The sequence below is a fragment of the Papilio polytes genome, unplaced genomic scaffold, assembly GCF_000836215.1.
Source record: "Papilio polytes unplaced genomic scaffold, Ppol_1.0 DF824102.1, whole genome shotgun sequence".
Taxonomy (NCBI): Eukaryota; Metazoa; Arthropoda; class Insecta; order Lepidoptera; family Papilionidae; genus Papilio; species Papilio polytes.
Window position 1 is genome coordinate 4,451,205 of NW_013525102.1, and position 25,612 is coordinate 4,476,816.

At 34.5% G+C, this 25,612-nt stretch overlaps 1 protein-coding gene and 1 long non-coding RNA gene across 2 annotated transcripts in view; both read right to left on the minus strand.

The window, feature by feature from the left end:
* Window positions 1-17,768: 17,768 nt before the first annotated feature.
* On the minus strand, window positions 17,769-24,162 carry LOC106099468 (inactive dipeptidyl peptidase 10). Its single transcript, XM_013278026.1, has 16 exons — window positions 24,046-24,162; window positions 23,661-23,764; window positions 23,299-23,497; window positions 23,102-23,176; window positions 22,956-23,008; window positions 22,462-22,673; window positions 21,993-22,213; window positions 21,704-21,807; window positions 21,491-21,620; window positions 21,069-21,309; window positions 20,358-20,673; window positions 20,130-20,279; window positions 19,866-20,051; window positions 19,626-19,783; window positions 19,324-19,529; window positions 17,769-19,165 (listed from the first exon to the last, which is right to left on the minus strand). Exons 1-16 carry the CDS (start codon window positions 24,160-24,162, stop codon window positions 19,037-19,039), a joined length of 2,601 nt encoding a protein of 866 aa, XP_013133480.1. The 3' UTR covers window positions 17,769-19,036.
* An 80-nt stretch (window positions 24,163-24,242) lies between these two features.
* The window catches only part of LOC106099565, a 39,472-nt gene continuing 38,102 nt past the window's right edge, over window positions 24,243-25,612 (minus strand). Inside the window, exon 3 of the long non-coding RNA XR_001225387.1 lies at window positions 24,243-24,303. This is a non-coding gene — a long non-coding RNA (uncharacterized LOC106099565). The remainder of the gene's footprint in view (window positions 24,304-25,612) is intronic.

Below are 25,612 nucleotides of genomic sequence, written 5' to 3' on the forward strand. Positions count from 1 at the left end.
ACAAAAAAATCCTATATTTCCGTCACGTATTTTATCTGTTTGATTATTATCAGGCAATTTACGAGAATTTGGTAGTACTGCCCCTAAATCTCAAAAACGATTGTTCTTTTTATAGTCGATTAAGTTAAGGGAAGTAAGGGATCACTATAAATTCATTAAATACATATTTCTTATTTTCAAATTAAGGAAAGGTAGAGAAAAAATAGCAATTTCATTTGGTGACACATAACGTCTAATAATTCAATTTGTCGTGGCAAGGGGCGCGCGGTCGTTTCTTCACATTGAGGAACGAAGCCGACTATGTTATTTTCGCCCGCCTCGAATTTCATTCGCGTTTATTTCACTAACAGGTAAAAATGTTCAAGGTACCTTTTTTATAACAGCCAAATTCTTTCATGCGTTTTCGTCTTTTACAATTTTTCTTTCAGTTCTTTTCATATATTATCGCTCAGATAAAGAAAAAAGCGTAGAAAGTAAATTTATTTTGGAAAGATATATCAACTCATCTATAAGCTATCTAAATAATGAAATCAAAGTTAAATTTTAAGGCGAAAATGTTGGATACTATTCTTTTAATTTACAATTATTAAGGTTTAAAATTTCCGTTTATTAAAATAGTTCTCAATAATAATTAAGGCGGCTTGCGGGCCTCATATTTTAATTTATTCCGCCGGGAAACGGAGCTGGGCTACTGCATACCTGTTCTAAATTCCTTTTCTAAGTAGTTCGAAACATTAGCTAAAACAAAATATAAGTTGTTTTCCGTATAAAACATAAAGTAAATATGCATAAATTATAATTCAGTTAATCCTTTAGTTATCATGAGATATGATTTTTATTTTTAAATGAAACATAATGCGGAAGATTCTTTAGCCATCGTTGAAGTAATCATTCTTTTTATTTTTCCCAAGCAATAAATTGAGTTACAAGAAATTTCGTCTTCATTCCTGTTGAATGTTATGTAGTTTTTAAAGCTTTTTGTCTCGTTCAACACCGGACCAGTTGCGCAATATTTCAAAACTACCTTTGTCAAGAGAAATTTGAATTTCTTCGCATAAAGAATATCTTAAGTAAACTAACACCTGCAGAGCTGCTTGAAATATTCAACTTTGGAAATTTTGAAACTGCTCTTGTTCGTTTATTGCTTTTCTTACGTAGCTCTGATAAATTATGTTCGGATAACAACGTACTTGAAAAGTCCAAGATTTATCAAACAAACTGAGATTAAAAAATAACTTTTTTTTACAAATTAACATTAAAATGATTTAACGAAAATATGAAAATGTGAAAACGTAACCATTGACATCTGAACTATTTTCATCTGAACTAATTGTTTATGAGCCTGTCCCACCAGTGGCTGATAGCACAAAAATGACGTCACAGTCAGATGAGGTAATACAATACTATATTTCCATCACATATTTTGCACGTCGGATTGTTATCAGATCAATTACGATTTGGTGCTACAGGCCCTAAATCTTGTATTAACTGCTAAGAGAAACTATATTTTTATGAAGCTGACTTTACTACCTTCGTGTTAAGGTCTACTATCGCTAATTTATACCTCTAAGTTTTTCACTTTGTTGATATCTCCTTATTTGCGGTACATTGCATGCAAATTCAATGTAGGTGCTATGTGACCTCTGCAAAAATTAACTGGGTTATGTATTCATGTACATATTTCTTAAGTACTTAAGTACTACGCTAAGTACATTATCTTAAGTCCAATTCCTAGACATAAATCTGACGCGGCATGCAAGGCTATGTTTTTTTGCTATTTCATAACTGCATAACATTTATGAATTGTTAACACACAAAACATTACTCTCAGTTATATTTAAAAAATAAATATTAGAATTGCAAAAGTTAACAGATTACCGATGGCCATATAAGGAACTGAAGATTTGGTACAAAAAGGTTAACTAATAATTTGTAAGCTTTTAAGGCGGTTATTTATAACAAAGCTTATTTGTGTTGTAGATACCTTTACAATAGTTAGAAGCTATGATTATTTCTGTACAAGAAAGGCTAACTTAAAGGTCGCAGTGATACAATCAAGATTTAGTATTGCATTACCCTAGCATTAGATTTAAATCGGAAGCATCGCGTGCGCCGCCGGCTTTCGGAACGGAAATGGACTCTACTGATAAACAAGGTCCAAGTGGAAGTATTAATGTATCAAGTGAACTTTATTATGTATTCATTAAATTATCTATTTATGTTTATTTAGTTTTGTGCCTGCTTGCTGTTTGCTGTAGCTGATTGTGCGAGATATAGCAAAACGATAGGTCATTCTCGCTTGCATAGGTCAGAAGAACAGAGGTAGAGCCCGCTTTAACATCTTCGCACGAATGGGCCGGCTCGCCCGGTGTAATACCACGACCACACAGAAAACAGGCTTGAAGTGGAAGAAATTCCGCTTTTCGTCTGAAGAGTGTGGTGCCAGAGGCCTAATTCTAGTCCCTTTCCCTTTACACCCTATTTTTAAGAGGAAAGGATGGGAAGAAAAAGTGGATTTGACGGCGAAGGAGGCGCTTAGAAAGGGGAAATGTCCTCTTTATGTACATCTCCTCTTCCGTCAATTAAGGATAGGCAACGCATCTGCAATTGCGGATGTCTTGGATTTAGATGGCCGCTTGCTCGTTTGTTACTTTATATCATAAAAAAAAAGAAACCAACCAATCGACGAGTTTTAAGGCACTGCTTACGTAAGCACTAAATCACTTTGAGTTCGGTAGTTAGATTTATGACATCTTCTAAGTCACAATTACATGTATGCTTAATCTAAAACTTTTCTCGTAATGTATATTTACAAAGTATTCCAAATAAGAGCTAAATGTTTTTCCTCGTAGTTAGAAAAAATTCGGAATGTTTTAACGGAAAATTTTGATTTAACCTTTTTGTTTGCTGAAATTGTTTTTTGCAATTTCTCTCCCTCGTGCTACGTTCCCGATGCAGAGAATGTGTCCGTAAACCTTTTATTTTCTGTATTTTGCTTGCCAAAAGTTCCACAACTGACTATTGTTTTACATTGTATGGCGTTTTTTCTCAGATGTAGCAATTCAAAACGCAAATATTAACTTAGTTTAAATTAATTAAAATAGTTTGAAATCACTAAGTCAAAAGCTACGTAAAACTACATAGTAGGAGAAGCCATTTATGTTTGAAAAACTAAGGATTGAGACCTTAATTTATAAAAAATATTACATTTACCGATGAAAAGTTGAACCTCTCTCTCTTATTTTTTGCTTATTTTATAAAAAAGTTTTATTTATTTATAAGGTTTTGTTTTTATTTTTTTCTTTCGTAATTATACGTTGACGTATTTTCTTTCCTGCTGACCCACTTAATGAACCAGCTCTTAAGCCTCTTATTTTTCTTTTCTTTTGTTGAACACGCGCTAATGGCGAGTCTTTAACGCTGGAGGGCATGTTTTGTTGGACCGGTTTTAATTTATGATTAAGCTAAGTCATGGTATTGGATATTTTATTCGATTTTTGTTTGTTTTTTTTTATGCAACTCTTTGATAATGGTTTTAATTAAGACTGTATTCTATTCATTCATCCAGCTAATATTTATCGTCAAATAATACTAGTAAAATAGACGAATTGTTGCCCAAGACGGAGATGTAATAATGCATTCCTTCAAAATGTACAGCGTGTAATATGTGCTGAATTTTAAATTCGAATTTTCCAGAATTCACCGCTCGGACATCGTTCTTTTACGTATCTATTGGAACGGATTTATCGCACACAGATACGACAAGGAAATAGAAATTCTCCTAAAGAGAGGTGAGAATACTGAAAAAGAGAATCACAATTTATTAAATTTAAGTGTTAGTTGTAATTCTAGCAATTTTATTTCTCAATTGTAGAGCAATTTACTGTGTCTGCATTGTTATAATATCTGTCTTTTAATAATATCAACCCTGAGGGGAAAATAGAAATTAAATAATACAAGTGTTACGGCAATAGTGAGTAATTATAAATATGACATTGAAAACAATAGCTTGTAAGTTTTCGTATTTATTTGATAAAAACGTTCGTTAAAAGAAGATAAATCAGAAATAATAAAACTGAAACCTTACCGCCACCTGGTGTTTTAAAGCGGCACTTTGAAAGTAATTTCAAACTTTGTGATTTCTTAACTTATTTATAATACTTTAAAGTTTAAATGAAGTTGTAGTACAAGATGAAACAATCACGGTCAAGAGACATTTGTATACATACTAACATATACTTACTATAGACTTTAACTTAGATATTTAAGTAGTTAGAATCCTATCAATAAGTTGGGAATCATGCCCGACTATCCAATTTAACTTTAACCAACATTCTGTTAAAGTGAAATTAAAAAAAAACTCGACGAAGTCCATCAGTGAACTTAAATGTGTTTCGAAACCCATTCACGTGGTTAGATAATGCTTTCGAGAAATGCAATTCTTTTTAATTTGCAGTACATCACTGTATCTAAGAACTTTCACATTTTAAAGCAGTTTTATTTACTTCATTTATTTAAATTGATTAGTCCCTGAATGAATGTTATACTACATAGTAAAACAGTAAAAAACTTTCTTTTAATTGTTTAAAAATATATAAAGTAGTTGCATAGTTCAGAATGAAAGAAGAAAAAATACGTTTTGTTTGCGGGATTATCCTGCATTTGTCAGTGGGGAAGAGTAATCGGGTCGGTCGAAGGCTTCTGACGTGGGTTAATTAGTGCCTCGAGCCACTTATCTTCGTGCCTGTAGAGGTGTGGGCCTTTGTAATAAAACTCGTAGGCAATCGTGCTGGTCATATTGACTTTAAGAGAGTTTTTCAACAATAATAACACATGACGTTGATTCCATTTTCTGTATTATTAAAAGTTTTACCACGAACTTCTTTATTCTCTACTAACAGGACGAAAAGGTTTAATGTAATACAAACATCTGTAATCTTTAAAATATAGTAAAGTTTGTCAGCCAGTGAAGTAATTTGATGTCTAATAGCGCACCCATACCATGGACTAAACTATCGCACAACTGTTTTGTTTCGCTTAGATTCTTAAGAGGAGGCATATGAAGGTGCACACTACTCGTTTTTTTTATTGAATTGACTGCGAAACCATCGACAATCGCACAACAGTCGTGCGATAGTTTAATCAAAGATGTGCTAAGGTAATGCAATCTGCAATGCAACACCTGGCAAGCTACCCGTGTGCATCTTAATTGCAACTTCGCCTTATTAATAAAGTTTTACTTGGAATTTACTGCGCTCTTAAATATATGCATGTAATCAAATCATAAAGCGAGTTCAGTTTCGTCTGCGTACATTGCGATGAATTTAATTTAACTTAGCGTTAAAGTACATTTAGACTTTGAATAAGTAAGTTGTAACTTTTCGTTTCGGCTTTGAGGAATAATTTTGTATTTTATATTTCTTATTTTATTTATCAAAAGCAAAATAGTATTATCTTACATATATAAGTATTTTGGTTTACCTATTGTAGCGATTTTTTTATTGAGAATTTTTCAGTTAAAAGTAATTGCGATTTTTTCACTTCACTGAAGGTCTTTAGATAAAACTATTTTATTACTACTGCGAAATTTGAATACTCGATAACGCTGTATGATATGCATGGATAATATTATGCCATAATCTCGAGGACAGTTCGTAACATATTCTAAGAGTATCTCCATATATTAGTTACAATATACGAAATTACATTTTGCTTACTTGTATGCAAATGTTGTCCTTCCCATGGATTGTTTTGTTCCATTCAATATAATAAACTTTTTTCTTTCTTTTATTTTTGGAATAAGTAATTTAAAATAACACAGAAGTTATTGTTTACATTATTATAAATGCATAGATATTTGTTACGTATCTTCAAAACGGATTTAGTTTGATGTGGAAGAACACATATAGGTTTTTTCCCGCGCGCATGAATTCAAGTGCAAAGTCTAGTTAATGATTCCTTAGTAAGTTTTCCAAATAAACTAAATATAAGCTGCTTAAAACATGATAGGTTTATCCAATAAGCTTCTAGGGATATGTCCTAAGTATGCCTGATCCACCGCAAGTACCATTTGCCGCTTAACTGAAGCGTTCTGGCTTTCCCGATAATCCTCCTTTTATACCTGAACCAAATTCAATGCGCTTAGCTCCATTGCGGAGATTGGAAACATGTTCTGTATTACTGGGTACTAAAAACGAATTTCGTTTGGTGTTATATTTTCAACTGCAACTTGGTCGATGAGTATTTGATTCGGAGGTGTGTTTTAAAGGCAAGTTTCATTAGTGCTTGTTGGACGAGATGTTGTTTTGTTCAAATTCGGTGGACCGTTTTAAAAAAGTTGCAGTTTTTGTCACGGACGTTGTTCTGAATTGAGTTTTGAAATTGTGAATTGGAAACGTAAATTGCACATACATTTGATACGAAGAAAATGATAGATATCGATCTCATTTCGACTGTAGTGAAAATTTTTTAGCATGTTGGCAGCATTGTATAGACATTTTTTACATTTATAACGTGGCGATGAAATTTCGTAATCGTTCACGTTGAAACTAAATTACACTGCCTGCGTCGAAACGCTGCAACTGTTAGCAATTTAATAAGGAGATAATTTGCACTACGTTGTAAATGAAACGTGCTCTGAATGACTTCTTAAACTAATTTTCATTTAATTTAACTTACATAGATATCTCCCGAGAGACGGGGTATAATGACGTCATCAGAATTGTTTTAAATAAGACTTGAGTTTCAAAACTTTGTAATCTATACTTATTATTATATTTTTATGTCTTATTCCGCTACAAATAGCTATGTATTCTGCATTAAAGAACTAAAAATTACGCATTATTTAAAAGTAACATTTATTGTACAATAATAATTTTGTTAGTTTCATTAATAACGTAGTTTCTACCATTATGCATCTAAATCATAGTTTAAATTTTAGGATTGTGGTGTAAACAAGTAAATATTGTTTTCGAGAGTTTATCGCGGTAGAATGCACCGCACGTCCTATGTGTACTGCAACACAAATTTGCTCTATATTGAATTACACAAAGACACAATACCATTGTGAGTAAAAAATAATCTTTGTTTAGCAATTTGTACTATCTGATGTTCTGGTGCGACAGCGATGTTTTATATAAGAATACTAGATTTGACATAAATTTTAACGTTGCGATTAAAATCCAAAACATATAGCTTTTTGTAAATCTTGAATTAAACATCATAGTTTAAAAGCAAGACATAAATACATAGTAAAACTTTGTCGATCTCCTAAATGTTAAAGAAAAATTTTTTTGCAAATATTGAGTTGTAAAATTTACGTAGACAAAAATAGCTTATCTTTGACTTGTCTTATTTATTATGCTTTTTTACCACGTAACGAAGCACAATTGTCAAAGTAATAGTATACTCAAGATTCAAAATAAAAGCTGTATGAAACGCGATGTACAGCGTTAATGACTCGCTATTAGCGCGTGCTGAACAAAAGAAAGGAAAAAGGTTTAAAAGCTCTGCCTCATTAAGTGGGCCAGAAGTAGAAAAGAAAAGGAACCGTCGCACGCTTGGTGATAAAGTTATGAAAGTAAATATTAAGGTATAATAATAATGACGTAGTCACTAATCTATAGAGTAGATAGAAATAACTTTTAGAATTTTCGAGTAATTATGAAACTAAATTCTGTGACTTTCTTTCAAAAAATGATACAGTCACACTATAAAATGTTAATTGTAATTTTGTAGGTATTATACTTCTTTCTAATATTATCAATGCGTCAGATGGATGGATGGATGTTTGTTAGAGTTTCTAGCCTAAGCTGCTGAATGGATCTCAATGTTATTTTTTTTTAATTCCACGCGGAAAAAATCTCGGACGAAAGCTAGTTCTGTATATTTAGTTAGGTTTAATATTTTTTGCAATATTCCTGTTTCCAAGACAGTGTTAGTTTCTGCATAGCGTACAATCTACGAGTACATGTCCCCGGGGCGTATGAGTCAATTTTCGATGGAAAACAACGACTTCCGTTCCGGCTACATGTGTTCCTTTTGTTTGAAACTCTAGCATTGCTTCAGAATACGTTTTATACTATTTTTATATTATTATGATTGCGTCATATATTTTGCAAAGCATATTTCTTGAACATACACGCATTCAAAATAATACTTAAAGAGTTTCGTTGCTCGTAGGACCAAAACTTCAATATTAAGTTAGTGAAATAAAATCAAAAATAATTGTGAATAAAACAATTGAATGGAAAAGTACTAAATTGGCACGGAATTAAGTCAGACACGGCAGAAATTTATTTAGTGCAACAGTAAGGTAGCCTGTCCTGATGCCGCTAGCCTTTTGAATATTGAACGCAGCAAGGCTAATAATCAAATTGTCTTTACACTGCTGCAAATTGCCGTTGTGCAGAGGGGAAGAGCTCAGTTCTGAATACAAATGTACCAGTCAATTTTAAAGGTGTGCATGAAAATGTCATTTTATTATTTACATCGTATTTGATCTCGTATAAATGTTGATGAGTCCAGAAGTAATTATTGCATTATACAAAATATTTGTTATCTGTGTCTTCTTTATCAATTGGTTACTGAAATCAGTTTATTAATATTTAAAACTAGCTGTTCCCGTGTGGCTTCATCAGCATGAAATTATGAAAATTTTATTTTATTATTTACATTTGTCAAATTATCAATAGCAAATGTCAAAATGACATGACATGACAAACCTTGACAGTCTTGCTTTCTTAATGTTGGCAGCAACTTATGGTCTCTTTTCCACATTAGGGTTTTATTCAAAATATTTACCCCTATGTTTAATGCCGTGAAAATATATAGCATGACGTAAGTGGTATGGCTTTTTATTTAAAAAAAGTAGTATTTAAAAAAATATGCTGTTGTTGCTGACACCTTAGGCAACAAAGAAGTGTGCGTTTACGCTTTATTATAATAGTATAGATTAATCTCATTGATGATTACGCCTCCAATATGTTCACAATATTATTTTATTTCGATTACAGTCAATCTTTGTACCTACGTTGTCACTATAATAAATAACGGCTGTATAACGTTGCAGAAATAACGCGTTCTTACATGCTATTTAATTACTACTTGACTAATGGGTGTGATGTAACCGGAACGTGCTACGAATATCGTCTCGAACAGAATTTCATTACATCTTGTTACTGCGCATAAATATTAATTAAACGTCTTTTTACCATGTTTTTATGATTTGCTTTAATAAACGGCTTTTTGGTGAATTTTGGTATTGATTTAAGTTTCTATCAACATTAAAACTTATTATTTATACTTAAATGCGAAAAAATTGTGTTATCAAAGAGTTTTAAAGAGCATTTGTTTTGCTCTATTGTAAGCGAAAACATAAATCTCTATTAATTCTGGCCAATTTCTATAAAATCAATAACCCTACCTAGTATTATCAGGGACGAAAATCATTATGCAAATAATTTCAGCAAATTAATACAACCACGTTGAAGATCTGGTGTGTTTTTTATATTCGAAGATTGTTCAAACTCCACAAGTTTCCTATAACATTAAATAGTTTGAACTTTAACAAGTCTAGACTAAGATCAAGTTATGCTTAGCTGTTAGCTTGTAGTAGCTGTATTAAATGTAAATTTAAGCTATATAGTACACAGTATATTTGTTAAACAATATCCTATCATAAACTGTGTTTATCCTCTGAATTACGACTTCCTCTGTTCCGGATGTCTCGGGACGTTTGTTGGTAAATGTTATAAATATTAACTGCAAGATAAATTAGTTTTGTACTAACTAGGTATTTTACTGAAATACATTAGTAAAGAGTTAATATATTTGTGCTATTCTATATTTTTCTATATAAATGAATAGGTTGCGTCTATTGATATTGTAGAGGAAATCGTATTTTTTTTTCGATCTTTTAAGAATAGGCAGGCGATTTTTTGTATCCATTTAATTATGGATTAATGTTAAATTTGATTTATTATCAATACTTCAATACTAATATTATAAGTGCGAAAGTTTAGATGGATGGATGGATGTATAGATGGATGTTTGTTAGAGTGTGTAGCCTAAATGCCTGAACGGACCACGATGACATTTGGTACATATGTAGAGGATAGTCTGGAAGAAAACATAGGCTACTCACTTTTGGTTTTTTTATATTCCACGCGGACGGAGTCGCTGGCGAAAGCTAGTGTGAAATAAAGCAATGTATTTAACAAACAGCTTGGTTAATGAATATCCATTTAATATTCAGTTTATTTGCATAGAGTAAACAATTGAAGTAGTGAGGTGAGTTCGCTGAAAGTGGTCCAGTGGCTGGGTCCGGTCGGTTGGAGAGAGGATTATGTTAATAACGTTGAATATTATCATAAGCTCCGGGGATCGGGATTCAGTTCTTTTGCACCCAAATGTCCCCTTTGTATTTGCTCAAGTTTTAAGAACTGACAGTTCTTTCATTGGCTAGTAAGACGACATTCTTTTGTTTTAATAAGCCTTTTTTTCCACATCATACTTCATACCATTTATTATCAATGTGAAAGTTTAGATGGATAGATGGATGTTTTGTTAGAGTTCGTAGCCGAAACAGCTGAATGGATTTCGATAAGATTTGGCATAGATGTAGAGTATAGACTGGAAGATCACATAGGCTATTCACTTCTGTTTTTTTTTCATTCCATGCGGACGGAGTCGCAGGCGAAAGTTAGTTGTAGAGTCTGCTTCGAGAATCGGCCGTACTCGCCTTGGTGGAGGCTCTACCAAACTTACGGATATATAAAATTAATATGAGTACGGGTATATAAAACTTTTTTAAAAGCTATTTAATCTTTGTTAAGCAATGCAATATCGCCAGTTTAACTTAAGGAATACAATTTAAAATTCAAAGAGATTGTTGTCTGGTAATGAAAATGTCACATGCAACGTTAGGCAATACGTTAGAGCTTATCATTGCGGATTAATTAAAGCCAGCGTTGGAGCGTGGCCATCGCGTGAACTGTCCGACTTGCTGGAAAAAATCGCCTTTGCTGAAACTGTAACATTAAAATATAAGGCACAGATTAGCGCTACTTCACCCGGTTTCTAAAGCAAGTATTTAACTGACATGCCTGTTATGATCGTCGTGAGAAATAGTTATGACGACATTAACCAGAGATTGACAGTATGTGAATTGTTAAATTGTTTCCTTGCAGACCGAAAGTTAAGTAAATTCCGTCATAAAATTAATATTCCAAACATATATTAGTAATTCCTTTTGACTAATATAGCCTTTATTCAAATCGTACAAGATTAAATATAAAGGTTAACTAATCTCTTCATTAAAATGTCGATCAAAAGACGTATTGCGACAAACATAGCGGCTGTTCCAAAAAACAATTAATTATTTTATGATGTAACGTTACTTAACGCATTACAAGATAATATTTAATAAGTCTGTATCTGTGTTTGGATTTGGTTTATTTTTTAGAGTAACAGAATTTATTGATTATGCAATTTTTTTCTTTTTGTATCTAAAAGCATCCATGCTCCTTCTTATCGAGAAATAGAGTATTTGCAAAGATCACTTGCCTCATGTTACTTTATATCCTTTTTACGATCAGTTCTCAGTGTGTTGCAACATCCTGTATTAACAAGCTCTTATCGATTCTGTCAGTCTTTGTGGTTTAATTAATGGCGTTGATTCCAGACTGATTTATTTATAGCAATAAACATCCCTTTGTGATTCATACAAGTAATTATTAGATAAGTTGTTATATGACTTTTATAAGCGAAACATTAACAAAGATATTATGGGAAATTGCTTAAATGTTTGTCAATGTTAAAAGCATAGTAAGGTACAGAATTCATTTTGAGAAATATCTACCAATATTCCAATGCAAGTTTCAAAAATGTTAATGAATGAGATTGTAACAAAATCATCTTGCAGTTACCTCGAATGAGTTTTGTCATTTAAGTTCAAATAATTAAGTTTCGCATGAATCGAATAGAATAAGTTTGAAATTGCCGAGTGTATGTTTCGAGTTTTTGCCAAATAACAACTATTAAATTTTTAAAGGGAAATTAAGAGAAGAGAAATTTAAAAATATATATCTTATGGCCATGGTTTAAGTTAAGTTTAATACTGTACTAAAACTTTAGTATCTTTTGATTAATATAAATCTACATGTCCTAACCATTAGTACCATGACCAAGTTTCCTCATTTATCCATAAAACAATATTGATGGGTTTAAGTTTATCAAAGGCATTTGAAAGTAATCGATTTCGTTTGAAAGATTGCGTGATATTTTGCAATAAAGCTATGATTGGTAAACATTGTTGACTATGTTATTCTGATGGCTTTTCATATTAGTGGCGTATTCATTTAAAATTAACGACATTCATGTCAATATAAAATTAAACGGTTTTTTAGAATTATGCATGTAAATTCAACAAATTACGACAATTAAAAAAAAATAAATCAATTGGCTATAGAAGAATGACATTTATAATTTAATGTAGGATGTTTTTAAAGTTTTGTACCTCATTTGTTAATTTTATAGTAAAATTACTAGTTGTTTTAGTAAAATTTATCTGCGTCTGACTATCTTACTCCTTACTAATATTATAAAAGCGATAGATGCATATTTGTTAGAATTTGTAGCCTAGACTGCTGACGGATTTCGACGAAATTTGGCATAAATGTAGAAGACAACCTGAAAGAACACGTTGAGGCTAACTTACTTTTATTAAATTCCACGAGGATGGAATCGGGGGCGAAAGCTAGTCTAACGTAATTTGAATTTTTGATAGGACTAATTAGTTCAAGGGCGGAGGTCATCCGTTTTTGGATTTCCTACAAATAAATGTTCCATAAATTGTAATGTTGGGAGAATATATGCCCACTGCAGTGTTCAACCTTCGAGCACACCTCGTCAGACCATTTAGATGCAATCAGCCAGCATGCACGCGACCTCATAATAAATGGCTCGTGCGATTTAATATTAGCCATTGTTAAATATAATTGTTTAGTAGAAAACGCAACTTTGTAGCACTATAAATAATCAAGGACTTTTTCAAGGCTAAGAAAAAGCCGGAAATAAACATTATAAGAGTATCTTAAAACAGGATTTGGAAAAAAAAAATACTGTTTGTAGAATCAGTGTTTATATTATTTTTCTCTTACGCCTATTTTAAGTCAAAATTCTTGTTCGACTTTAATATGATTTAGAAAAGTTGTAGGCGGTCGCCGCATACTGAGCCGAACTCCGCCGCATCTTGTTAAGCCTTGGCGGAGCGCCCACCAACGAATCGAACTTTCCACTCAGTCCACATAATTTACTCTTGGATTGGTTAAAGGAAATTTTTCTTTTCGTTTAAATTTTCTTTCTTTTGTATTGGCTGCTTTGATATAAATATTTCTATATAATAATTTTAGTGCGGAAGAGTTTACTAATTAGCTTCACATTAGAGCTTCAGATATCGCTGGAACAAGTCAAATCAACGCCTGGTTCATATGAAAATTCGGGTCTCTTTTTGGTAGCGTGATAGAAATATCAAGTAATCTAGAGTCTCGAGACTATATTTTTAATTATAACTTAACCTAAATAGATTTAAAACGCACATTGTCTCGAGCATCCCATCATTCTGGAGGATCACGTCTGCCTTAGATTGGGCACGAGCGCTCAGTTAAATTGAATTTGCTTTCAATTTTCTTAGACTTCTTAAACTTGTACTCAAGGAAAATCGATAGCACAATAGCTTCTCTCCTTCTATCTAAAAAATAACTGTTTATTCTTGATTTACTTTAACAAAAACTACGATAGGACCAGAAATATTTTAGTTCACTTTCCAAATCTTTTCTGTGACGTCGTTAAAAGGTTTAGATTGTGTCGTTATTCCATTTTAAACATATATTCCAAGAATCACTCTTATTTCTACCATTGTATTAAACATCATCAATCCCAGTATGTGCGGTCAGGTGCAAGCATGCCCCTCGCGTGCTTCATTAGATTTGTAATCAGCCGGACACTGCCGTGAAGTTTCAAAGGTTAAATTGTGGCCTCGTTTATATTTTATATTTATAAATAGCTTGCAAAAGTGACTTGTCACCTGCAAAATGGTAACGCTGACGATTTTTATTTAAAGAGAACAGGGCAGCGGCGTGAACACAGAGGTGGTCAACGACGCCCAAGGACATTCGCAACACCAGAGGAATTACAGATGCGTTGCCGGCCTTTGAGGAAGTTGTAGGCTCGCTTCTTGAACGATCCTAAGTCGTATGGTGGAAGGAAACGATCAAGCAATATGCTTTATTATTTCACTTCATAATTGAATTTAAAGTTATAGTTCTCTTTTATTTAGAGGTTACTTCTTATGTCTTATTACATAACTACTCCAGTTGCTAGTTTCTTTCAAGTTATAGATATATTGCTTGATTACTAAGTTATGGCATTACGCCTAGTCTTTATTGTTTATACATTAATGTATAAGTTCAAGTTGGCCTTCGCTAAGTTAATGTGTAGGGTAGATTTATGTTGGCCGTAACAATAGCTGCGTTTTAAAGCGTTTGCGTGTTTATAACGCCTTAAAATTTACCTTGCAATACAGTAGATGGTATCTGATAGGAATAAGTGTAACATTTATAGTGGTGGAGGTTAACGGGGTATAGATTCGATTCCTTCAAGGTAGACTTTTAAGCCTATCGTCTACATAAACGTTTAATTTTTCTTATAAAACTGTTTTAAATGCTATCAACTATCAAGGCATTTTTGACGTTTGAGAGCTACTTTTAATGTTAAAAATAAAGGTAAATGCTTAGAGTTGATGTATTTCTAGACTTGTAAATAGTGTGCCTATTTTATATTCACTGTTTGATTTGGAAAATTCAAATAAAACTCAATAAGGAACGATTATGAAAATTTTATTCTTTCAAAGAAAATTTACAATAACAGAATAATATCGGATTACAAATGAAAAGTACAGATCTATACAACACTAGCGGCCGAAAACTAAAGTCACTCAATGACCTAATTCAGTTACATAAAGGATTTTAACTAGTCACAATATTGTCCCCCCGTACATTCTCCGGATGTCAGAACACATCCACCGTTAAGAGGACTTTTGATGTTTGTTTTTACAGTATAGTAATGAAGCTAGCAGCCACCGGAATTCGCTAAAATAACGAAGCAACTGCTATCCATAGAACGTTGCATTTTCAGCGGCCTTTTAGCATCTCCGTTGTATTTGACCAATAGAGGATGGGACGCACAGATAGAGGATGTTTTCCCTTATCTATGCGTTCTATTCCTTGCCACATCTTCCCCTACTTTGTACGAAAAGTCTAATCATTTTTTGACATTTTTGAATCCTATCTACTTTAAACCTAGCGACTCAATATAGAATTTTTTTAAAATAATAATTACACTTTTACGTTAATTTCAGACGTTGAGTGACCTTTAAGTTTTCGGCCGTAGAACACTTAAATAAGATGAATAAGTTTCAAAACACTGATTAACCACAACGCAGCGCGACACATTCTCTAGGACCATCAATCGATACGTTATTGAATACAATTATTAATTTATCATTATTTTTTTTATTATTATTTTCAATAACGCATCATACAACAATCTAACGGCTAAGTAACAATCCGCCATGACTAAATAGCGGTCACTACCGCTACTTGTACTCGACTGCCAGGACAAAAGTAATATGAAATAATTAAAAAAAATCCGTTAATATGACAAACAATGAAAATATATGAGGATTATGTTACATAAGAAATTATATTCTCACTCACAACCTTGTCTTTGGAAATATTAGGTCTGTTGTTACAATTTTAAGGTCTTTTGCAATTATTGAGAATAAAATTTGAAGAAAAGTCGTTTTTAATTTCGATCACAAAACAAGAAAGTACAACAATTAACGGAACAGTTTTTTTTTAATACAATAAATAAACGTTTAATGTCGAGTACAATCCTGCTTGCAATTACAAAGGTTCTAAAGACACAGCATTACTGGTTCACATTTATACCACATCCATTAATAACCAAACTATGGTCTAAACTAACATATCACTTCAAAACTACCAAATAATGACACGAAAACAGCTGACCTGAGAGTTGGAATAAAGAAATAATTGACACAGTTCATCACATAGTTCCTACGTTCTGATCCAAGAATAAATTTATATCAATATGGTATAGAAGCTTATAATGGAAGACTAAATTACTACATCTCGATTAGGGGAATAACACAAAATTAGAAACAGCGTGCGAACGAATTCTGGAAGTTTCGTGATAAAATTTAACAACAACCCGTATAATAATTTATTACTAATATCTACATGATTTTAATTGGTGTTATTCGCAGACTCTCGTTGGCTGAGCACAGCCCGCGTTGGTTTGGTACTCTAAATTACCATGCGCGATTGCGTTTTTGCCACACGAGTGTACCCGTAGCGATCGCGTGTGACACACTCCACCTCGATCAGAGGAGATATCATGAATATTCGTATGATGGTTTTCGTAACGTTATCGACAAAATTTGTATTACATTTGTGTCCACACCGGGCGTAAACTCCACTAACAAATCTCATATAAATGTCGATGACGTTGTCGAAACTTGAAAATATTCGTGATAGACCCTCAGTAATACCAATTGTATAACTAGAGAACAATCGCTAAAGAAATTAATATGTATAACATGATGTAAAATTTAAAGCACCCGGTTTCCGAACTCTCTCGTTTTGTATTAACTATAAAATCTCAAATGTTTTTTTTGTGTGAGATACACGTAGCCCATAATTATATTGTCTATGTTTTAAATATTTTTTTTGAAGAATAAAGCAATATGTCCACAATGGAAGAATTTTAAATATGTAAATTAATTATATCTTATTTGATTTTATTATAATAGTTATAACAAATCCGATTTCACTATGCCCTACACAAGATGAAGGATACCATATTTATCCATTATAATAATCTTTAAAATTACGCAATAGAAGAATCACAGCATCCTTAAGACCATAATGTTATTTCAAATAAATCTCATCGAAGTATCGTAAGTATTTAAAATGTAAAATTTAGACCAAATTGGCAGTCTTCACAAACATGGAATGTACGATATGCGTCTATGCAGGTATCCGATAACATTAACAAATATCGGTAGACGTATCTCTTTATAACAACAAATTACATATGTATTTATGACACATTGCAACCGATACAATGATCCATCCCGAAACTAACCTAATTTCGCATAGCTGAATATGGTGATATCTTAATTGAACATCAAGTTAACTTCCGTAGACCTTGGTACAGTCGCCAAAAAAACTTTATGATAAAATATGATAGTAATTTATTCATATCTTTATCAAAATAGCATTCTTTAACATTGATCTAGGTTGCAGTCTGTATTTGCTTTCCAAAAGTGTAGAATTTAAATCGTCTTGGTCAATTAAAATATCACCTTTAAATACGAGTACAATCTATTCAGTGGTATTTTATTGTTTTGTATTTGAACTATTAGTTATATAAGGTATTTTATAAAACACTGCATGAATGTTGTTTCTTTTTATTGAGTTTATTATTGACATGATTATATCTCGACCATCGACTGCCCTTACAATGCACAAACCCATTATCGAAGGCAAACAACTAGCTTAATTATTCTATTTTGTAGACACACATTATTCATTAATTTTACACTTCTGATATCTAATAATTCAGTATCTAATTAAATAATAATTTATTATTAATAACTGTAAATATATCAATAACAAAACGTTCAGTTAATTAGAATAAATAATTATTTTATTGACGTTATATAAAATGAATGTAGATGGTAGCATAAGCAGCTAAGGGATGATCAAGGACACTTCATATCTAAACGTTACAATTAGCTATAATACTTTCGAATGGGTCTCTTGATAGTCAGTATGCGGACACTATATGTACATCAGATGAGATAAACAGCGCTATAATAAAAAGTACAAACATTGGTTCAAAATTAAATTTGTATGACAATGCTATGTAATTAATAAAAACCAGTTTAACTCAAGTGACTGCCAGATGCGGACTAGTTCCGGACTATTCGTAGATTCAATGGGCGAGTGTCATCATTTACTAAAAGTTTTAACGTTTTTAATTGATTACTTAGAAGAAAATCTGTAAATAATAAATTAAAATCTAGTCTGAAAGTGCCTAGTTAGATTCTCTAAGTGGTAAGCTCTTTGCGTAATCACACAATCTAGTTTTAATTATTGATGTAAACCGACTATAAATTTTTAAGTTTGTTTTGATGTTAGAGTTAAGGAGGAATATTGGAAATGCTTTCTAATTACAGTCCCGTGAAACCTTTCATAGAGTTATACATAGAAAATCTGAATTAGCTTTTACATGTAAAAAGTGGCAGTAGAAAAAAGGGTATTAGTAAAAGCTTAAGAGAAAAAGCTCGAAATTCTATTATTTAAAGTGATAACAATGTGTATATTAACACGTTATTATATTCAAACATTTATATATTTTACTAATTTGACTAAGTTTTGGAGAAATTTTGCTATTTTTTTAATTCAATACACAAAATTTTTATCCAATTATTTCTTATTAAGTCTCATTAAAAGACCAGATAAAGATGCGATAGTGAAGTCAAGGCGAAGGATGCTAAGCAAAGTACGATGAACTAAATTAACAAAGATACAATAAAAATGCAACACTAACATCATTTTCAAATAATCTTATTCTATGTCATCGAGGAAGATAAAATCTCCAATAATTTTAACCGGTGCTTAAATATTAAAAAATAAAATTCAATAACATCATAAGATTTTCTATAACTAATCACAATTAGGCTTTTTACACATTGTTCGAACTATGTTTAATTTTAATACACCAAAATCAACCACGAAATCGAGTTTAAAATGAATTGGAACACATTTAATTAAAGCACTATATCCTATATACATATTTACATATAAATATGATAACAATGAATAACTCTGATAACTCCGGGTACAGTGCGCCCCTCCCGGTTAAGGTCGGGGAGAAAATTTCATTTTTATCTGTCCGGCGGAGGCAACTTTGTGTCTTCGGGGTCGAGAGATAAACACTCCCGAAGGAAATCTTCCATTGAACGGTACACGTGCTCGATGACGCCTTTTAGGTCGTGCCCTTCATCAGCGTATGCCTAGAATAATTTTGGTGTATTTAATTAGAAAATGGCTTCTAAAACACAACATTTTGAAGAAGTTCAAACTTTTTATTTCGTTTGAAGATTAGTGGTGTCTATTTTTATGTACGTATGAGGACGCAATAATGTCTGCAATTCACTTGTTCTATAGTTACCTGGTATCTAAAGAGTACGCCAGCGTCAGTGAGCGCTCGCGCAAGTTGCAGCGCGTGTGGGTAGGGGGCGCTCATGTCGGCCATGCCGTGCACGAGGTAGAGCGCGTGCGCAGGCACATGGTGCGCGCGCTGCGACGCATCCGCCTCCACGTACCCTTTGTAGTTAACTGACGGCTGACCTAGGATGCGCTCCGTGAAAGCCGCATCTAAAATATGACAGTGGTTTATTTTTGTGATCATTTTTATAAGGGCCTTTTGATGATCATGACCTTAGAAAAATAAAATAACTTGTTTATACATACTATAGTAAAGCCAGTCGGTGATGGGTGAGACAGCTATGCCGCACTTGAGGGTGGCTTGTTGCGAGCCGAGCAGCATGGCCGTCACGTAGCCGCCGTAGCCCCAACCCCACACTGCCACGCGCGTCACGTCCAAAAATTTAAATGTTTCTAATAGGTACCTGAGAAAACAAATATGACTAGCTATATAAATAACAGATACTTAATGTAAGGAAAAGTGTGTATATTACTTCAATGTATTACCTAATTACAGCCAACTGGTCAGCAACTTCGACCCCTCCGAGGCGGCCACGCAGCAGTGCTCGTGGCAGTCCTCTGGCGCCTGCGACGTCCAGCTTGACGTACACCACGTCGTTGCGGGACGACATGTATGATCCCCAGTCCACCAGGAACTCGTCTGTCACCTGCTGGCTTCCGGGTCTACCGTCACTGTGAAATACCAATTATACTCCGTTCAATCGTAGATAGGTATTTTTTAGTGTTTATTACAAATTAAAAAAGACATACACATGGACGAGAACAGGAAATGCAGCATCGCGGAGTTCCTCTCGCCAAGAAGGCGGCAACAGAAGTTGCACTCTGGCTTTTGAGCCACTACTAAGCTGCACATCGAAGGACCGCCGCGTCGGCAGAGCTAGCTCTCTTAGACGTACGGATCTAATGAAACAATAAGGATCATTATTACAAACATTCCCTCAGGATAATTAAAAAAAAAGGGTCATGGTATTTACTTACCTATAAGGCCTCGTATCATATAATATTCTTTCTAACTTATGAGTTTTAGCGTTATGTAAGCCTGCCAGCGGCGGACCTGGACCACCACACTCTAAGACGTAATGTGTGATGCCAATTTTAGGTTTCGGGGGCGAGAAAGTAGCTCTCCAAAAGGAGCAGTTAGCGTAGTGGAGGCGTGCGGGCCACACGGCCAGCTCGCACGTGAGACAGCGCGGCTCCTCACGCTCCGCTCGTGCCTTCACCGAATTGCTGCCCACGCCATACCCCGGATCGCGCACAACGTACACCTGACGCTGCCCAGGCCTATCAGCACTACCTAAAGTCAAACCAAAGCTCATTAATATGCACTTACTGGGAGCTATAGAACTCACGAAATCGCCACACTCATCTGACTGATCTAAACGTGCTGCCAGACTCGGTGTACAAATGACAACTACGTGTAGAAACAAGCTATGTAGCCCTAATGAGTGTTAAGGTTAGTAAACAAGACATTATGAATCAATTAAACTCATCACTCAATCGCAACCAATGCTAATACTTAATTTGATTTGCTTCCTTGATCATATCAGGATGCAGTTTAGGTATGTATAGCTTTTCTTTGTCTAAACCTTCAATAAAAAAAAAAACAAAATAAAATGTTGTAAGGGAAGAAATACACTAAATCCAGAATAGTCTAATTACTTTTGTTTAAAAGAAATTTAAATACTGTACCTAAATAATAAACCAGGTTGTTAATCTGGTCCCACGCAAGTATTTCGGCGACTTCCACTTTTCCGTGTGAAAGTACTGCTATCCTCTGACGCAGAACGTCAATATGTTTGATATGCGTGTAATATTGGCCCCCGCCTTCTTGAACGGCTGCTAATAGTAAAAAGGCACTACCATCTTCTGAGTAGACTGGTTTCTGATGAACTTCTAGCCACGGTTCATCCGTTGCTTTTTCTGAATGTGTCTAAAAATAAGAAACGGTACATAAATAACCTTTCCGACTATTGTTTGAATAATCTGATGTTAATTCTTTCGAAAAAGATTGCAAATTACTTTAACATTTAACTGTATCTGTTCTAAACCAAAAACACATCTGGGTCGATGTACGAACAAAGTTTAGTGGTAACATTCGTTGTTAAACTTACCTCAGTACACGTCCAATTAGGAGCGTAACAACTACTGTACACTGTTAGGTTCTGTGCGCGGCTCATCCACACTACACCCACGTGAGAATTATCTTTGCCCACCCACTGAGCTGATATGAGATAATATTCACTAGAAGAAAAGAAACATTAATAACTTATACTGAACCTTTCAAGCTATTTCATCATAACGCTATAATACTTAAACGAACGTACATTCCATCTAAAGTACTTGGAGGCTTAACTTCCCATCTTGGTGGCGACGTTGTATTTTGTACTGCAACTATCCATAACTTAACTTTTGGTATTGAGCTACCGGGCTGAAAAATAAATCATTATTAAAAAATGCAGAAATATTGGCAGGAATTTCATAACTATTCCTTTCAAATGTTAAATCCATCTGTTATTGGAAGCAGAAGGTCGTATAAAATAAGTTTAGGCCTGGATTTAATGTATTTAGTAAGACCTTTGATGAAGATTATAATGGTATTCCAAGATTTCTTACCGTGGGATATCTAACCGTCATGTGGTCGGGGAAGACTGCGTGTATGCTGTTATTGAGAGCAGGCAAGAGGAAGCCGGACCTGGTAGCGCCGGCGCCGCCGATGCCCTCCGATATCCTTGGGAACTGCAGCTCCGGCACCATCGTATCGTTGTACTGCACGTACATGACCAGCGTGCCGTCTGACGATCCCCAGGTAGCAGATGCTGTTTTTGTCACCTCCTCTGTTTTGATAAATAGAAGCCTAGCTCAAATACAACTTTTAGTGCCTGTTCCACCAAATTGTAAATTGTCTGATAACAATCCAACGTGTAAAAAATGTGATGGAAATATCGGATTTCGTGACGTCATTTTTAAGCTATCTGAGCATATATCAGCCAGTGGTGGTACAGGCCCTTAGAGTGATATTTAAAGGCTAATTGATGGCAAAGGTATTGTGTCAAAAATAGTAGCTTCTGAATTATTTTCGTACCTTGATAGAGCCAGTCTGAGACACCATTGTAGACGCTGCCGGTGTAAGCGTCGGTGGTGAGGCGCAGAATGGGCGAACGGCGCGCGGGAGGGCCGGGTCGTGCCAGCACCTCGCTGTCGGCGGCCAGCAGTAGCGCGCCATCTGTGCCCAGCCACGCCGCGTGCTGCCACTCCCAGCTACTCTGCCCCTCGCCGAACAGCGGGATGTGGTGGCTGGATATTACAAGTTTTTGATTTCCAAGAAGCTTTCGCTATTTTTATAACCGAAGGATAGGAGTAGTGAGTTACGTAAAGTTAACTTACTTCACTGCTTATTATTATGTAATTAAAAGAAATATAACTTATCGTGGATACCCGTATGGATTAAAATACAAAATTTTAACGTTCTTACATAAAAATTGTCTGCTTTAAGAATTTAAATTCTCGAAACAGGTGAAATAAAATTTTATTATCATACGCAAGAAACTGGAAGGTTTATTTTAGTGTAATACTTACTCATTTGTGACGTCATAAACTGTATAGTACGCTGTAAAAGTCCGCCTGTAAACCTGAAAACAAAAGCCTACAGTTATCTTAAAGCTCATAACAAATTGACATATTGTAAATTCGAAATGTATATTAGAATAGAAAATATGAGATACCTCTTTGATATTGTGTTGGAAAAGAACGTGTTGCAGATTTGGAGAGCACTGGTATCCGCGCACATTTAATTGTCTCTGCGACAAAAATATTACTTAATAATACAAAAAAAAACTTTAAAGGCACATGAAAAGTTAAACATTTTTGATCACTCTAATTTCCAGACGAGATATACATTACGAAGTCAAGTGGCACTCACTAGCGTGTGATTGGTGACGAGTACAGTGAGGGAGTTGTTGAAGGTGTTTAGCGCGAGCAGGCTGCCGTCGTCCGCCTGGTACACGAGCTGATGGGAGCTCACCCACGTGGTGGGCAGCCGCTCCCCGGTTAGGTCGCCGCGTAAAAACTCGTCGAGGCGCATGCGACGACCCGACCAGTACAATAATTCGTCCACATACCTAAATAACAAAGATAATGTTATTGTAAAACATATGAAAAGAATAAGTAATTTTATATCATTTCTCACAGTCTACTGGTGTCCCTGCATAGGATTATCTTCTTATTCTTGTTGGACCTGAGTCAGTTCGAACTTTTAATTAAGTATTCAATCTTTCAACTTACCCTAGTAAATAAATTGCTGTGACAATTCCCGCTATTACAAAACTGATGACCATCAAAGAGAATATGATACTTCTCCAGTTGTGGCCGTCTCCCGGGTAGAGGTCCTACAGAGAAGAAAAGGAATTATCAGAAATATACTTAATTTGTACCGACTTTAAACTACTTTAGGTTATTTTAGTCTCCTGTCTTTATAAAGTTAATCATACAGGATAAATAAAGAATCACAAAGGGCGGTGGATTTAGTAGCAGCATTGGTGCAATACCACGTCCACTCAGAATACAGGCGCGAATATAAGTGGATTAATTCTTTATTTCTTTCGCCTGCGTTGTAAAAAGAATCTTGAGGAATTGAATTTGATTCTGGACTGCTTGTAATGTGTCTAACCTCCTCTTTGGCGGACTTGGGGTCGGCGACCTGCAGCGTCTCGTCGGGCGGAAGGCGCCAGGAGCCACCGCCGCCGCCGCCGCCGCCCGAGCGGTCCGTGTGGCCGGTGGCGTGCATGCGCCGCAGCACCGCCCGCCGCACCGCCCGCCGCGCACGCCGCGCGCGCACCCGCCACCGCGCCGGGCTACGCAGCCGCGCACGCGCTTGCACCCACCGCACGCATGCGCCGCCCGCGCGCGCCACGCTCCACACCCATCACTAATAAACAAACAAAATACATGTTATTGTTTCCTAAAGACACAGACTTCTGTCTGAATTGTATTGAAGAATTTGCAGATTTTAGCATTTTAACGTTTTGAAATTTGGTTTTTAATTACAACTTTAAAATCCGTGTAATGCTTTCACAAATTGTGTCATATTCACTTAATTTCGCAACATTTTTTAACTGACCCGTAGCAAAAAATGTACAAAATTAAATATTTTATTGAGCATTTTGTTTACCCCGCCCTGAATTCTTTATAGAGAATTGCAGTGAGCTCTGCGCTGCGGCAACCTTAAAGTTTAATCAAGTTGCAAGTGATACAAACCAGCGTGTAATATTTTTTATTAACATTTAAAGGGAATATTCATTTATTTTATACAAAATTGGTAGAAGTATGATGATTTGTTTTGAGTACAGTGGTAAAAATTTTCTAGAACATAAATTGTTTGCATTTGAAAACTCCATAGTCACGAAGCTTAATTTGTTCCGGCAGCAGTTGACAAGTGAATTTCAATTGATGAATCACGGCTTTTAGGACCTTACCAAAAGAAAAACTATCATTTTACGAAATTACATTTTAAATTCGCTTGTTACTAGTTTTAACAGTACTTGTAAGAAGGCGGGAGGAGACACAGATTGGTTTTGGAGTTTGTCCAACATTTTGTCGCACTTCAATCAGTTTTTACATTCGTCTCACGTCAATTTTACGACTCTGTAAAACTGCCGTCTCTAGAAGATATCGAGATTAATGTTGTTTTTATAGCGAAAATATTTAGATCCCCACAATCATATACTGACTGGAGTTCTGGGAAGTAAACGAGAGGTTTTTCTAAGGAATGATAAAGCAATTTATGTTTTGTATACGACTTTTTTCAGCTGACTCCTAAACAAATACTCATAATATAGTACCTTTAGTAATAATCGCTTAAAACAGATTTTAGATAACGGTAGAAACTAACAATCAGTAACATTTAACGAAAATAAACACTCAATCTCTACAAATAATAATTGAACTGAATTTAATCAATTTGTGAGTAGTGACTCAATATTTGTATAGTTGGGAGCGATTGCAGGGCCCCATTGAGGGAATACAAAATTACAGTTTGACAGAGAAAGTCCATTAAGGTTTTATGAGATCGACCTGCATAACAAAAGGGAGAGTCGAGACATTTTTTAAATTAATTATGTTCTACATTGATTTATGTTCATGATATACAGTGTAAACTCCACGTAATGTCCCTCGATTTAACGACAAACTCCCTAAAGCGTCGAAATCAATTGACTTTGGTTGGTTTAGCTTGTCTT

What these genes read in the sequence shown, in the direction of transcription:
- LOC106099468 (XM_013278026.1), bottom strand. Translation starts at nt 24,162, where the DNA reads ATGCACGCCACCGGCCACACGGACCGCTCGGGCGGCGGCGGCGGCGGC. An exon ending in CCAAGTACTTTAGATGGAAT is followed by an intron (nt 21,621 to 21,703) that starts GTACGTTCGTTT and finishes CTTTTCTTCTAG; the next exon opens with TGAATATTATCTCATATCAG. An exon ending in GCGTACTCTTTAGATACCAG is followed by an intron (nt 19,166 to 19,323) that starts GTAACTATAGAA and finishes AAATTATTCTAG; the next exon opens with GCATACGCTGATGAAGGGCA.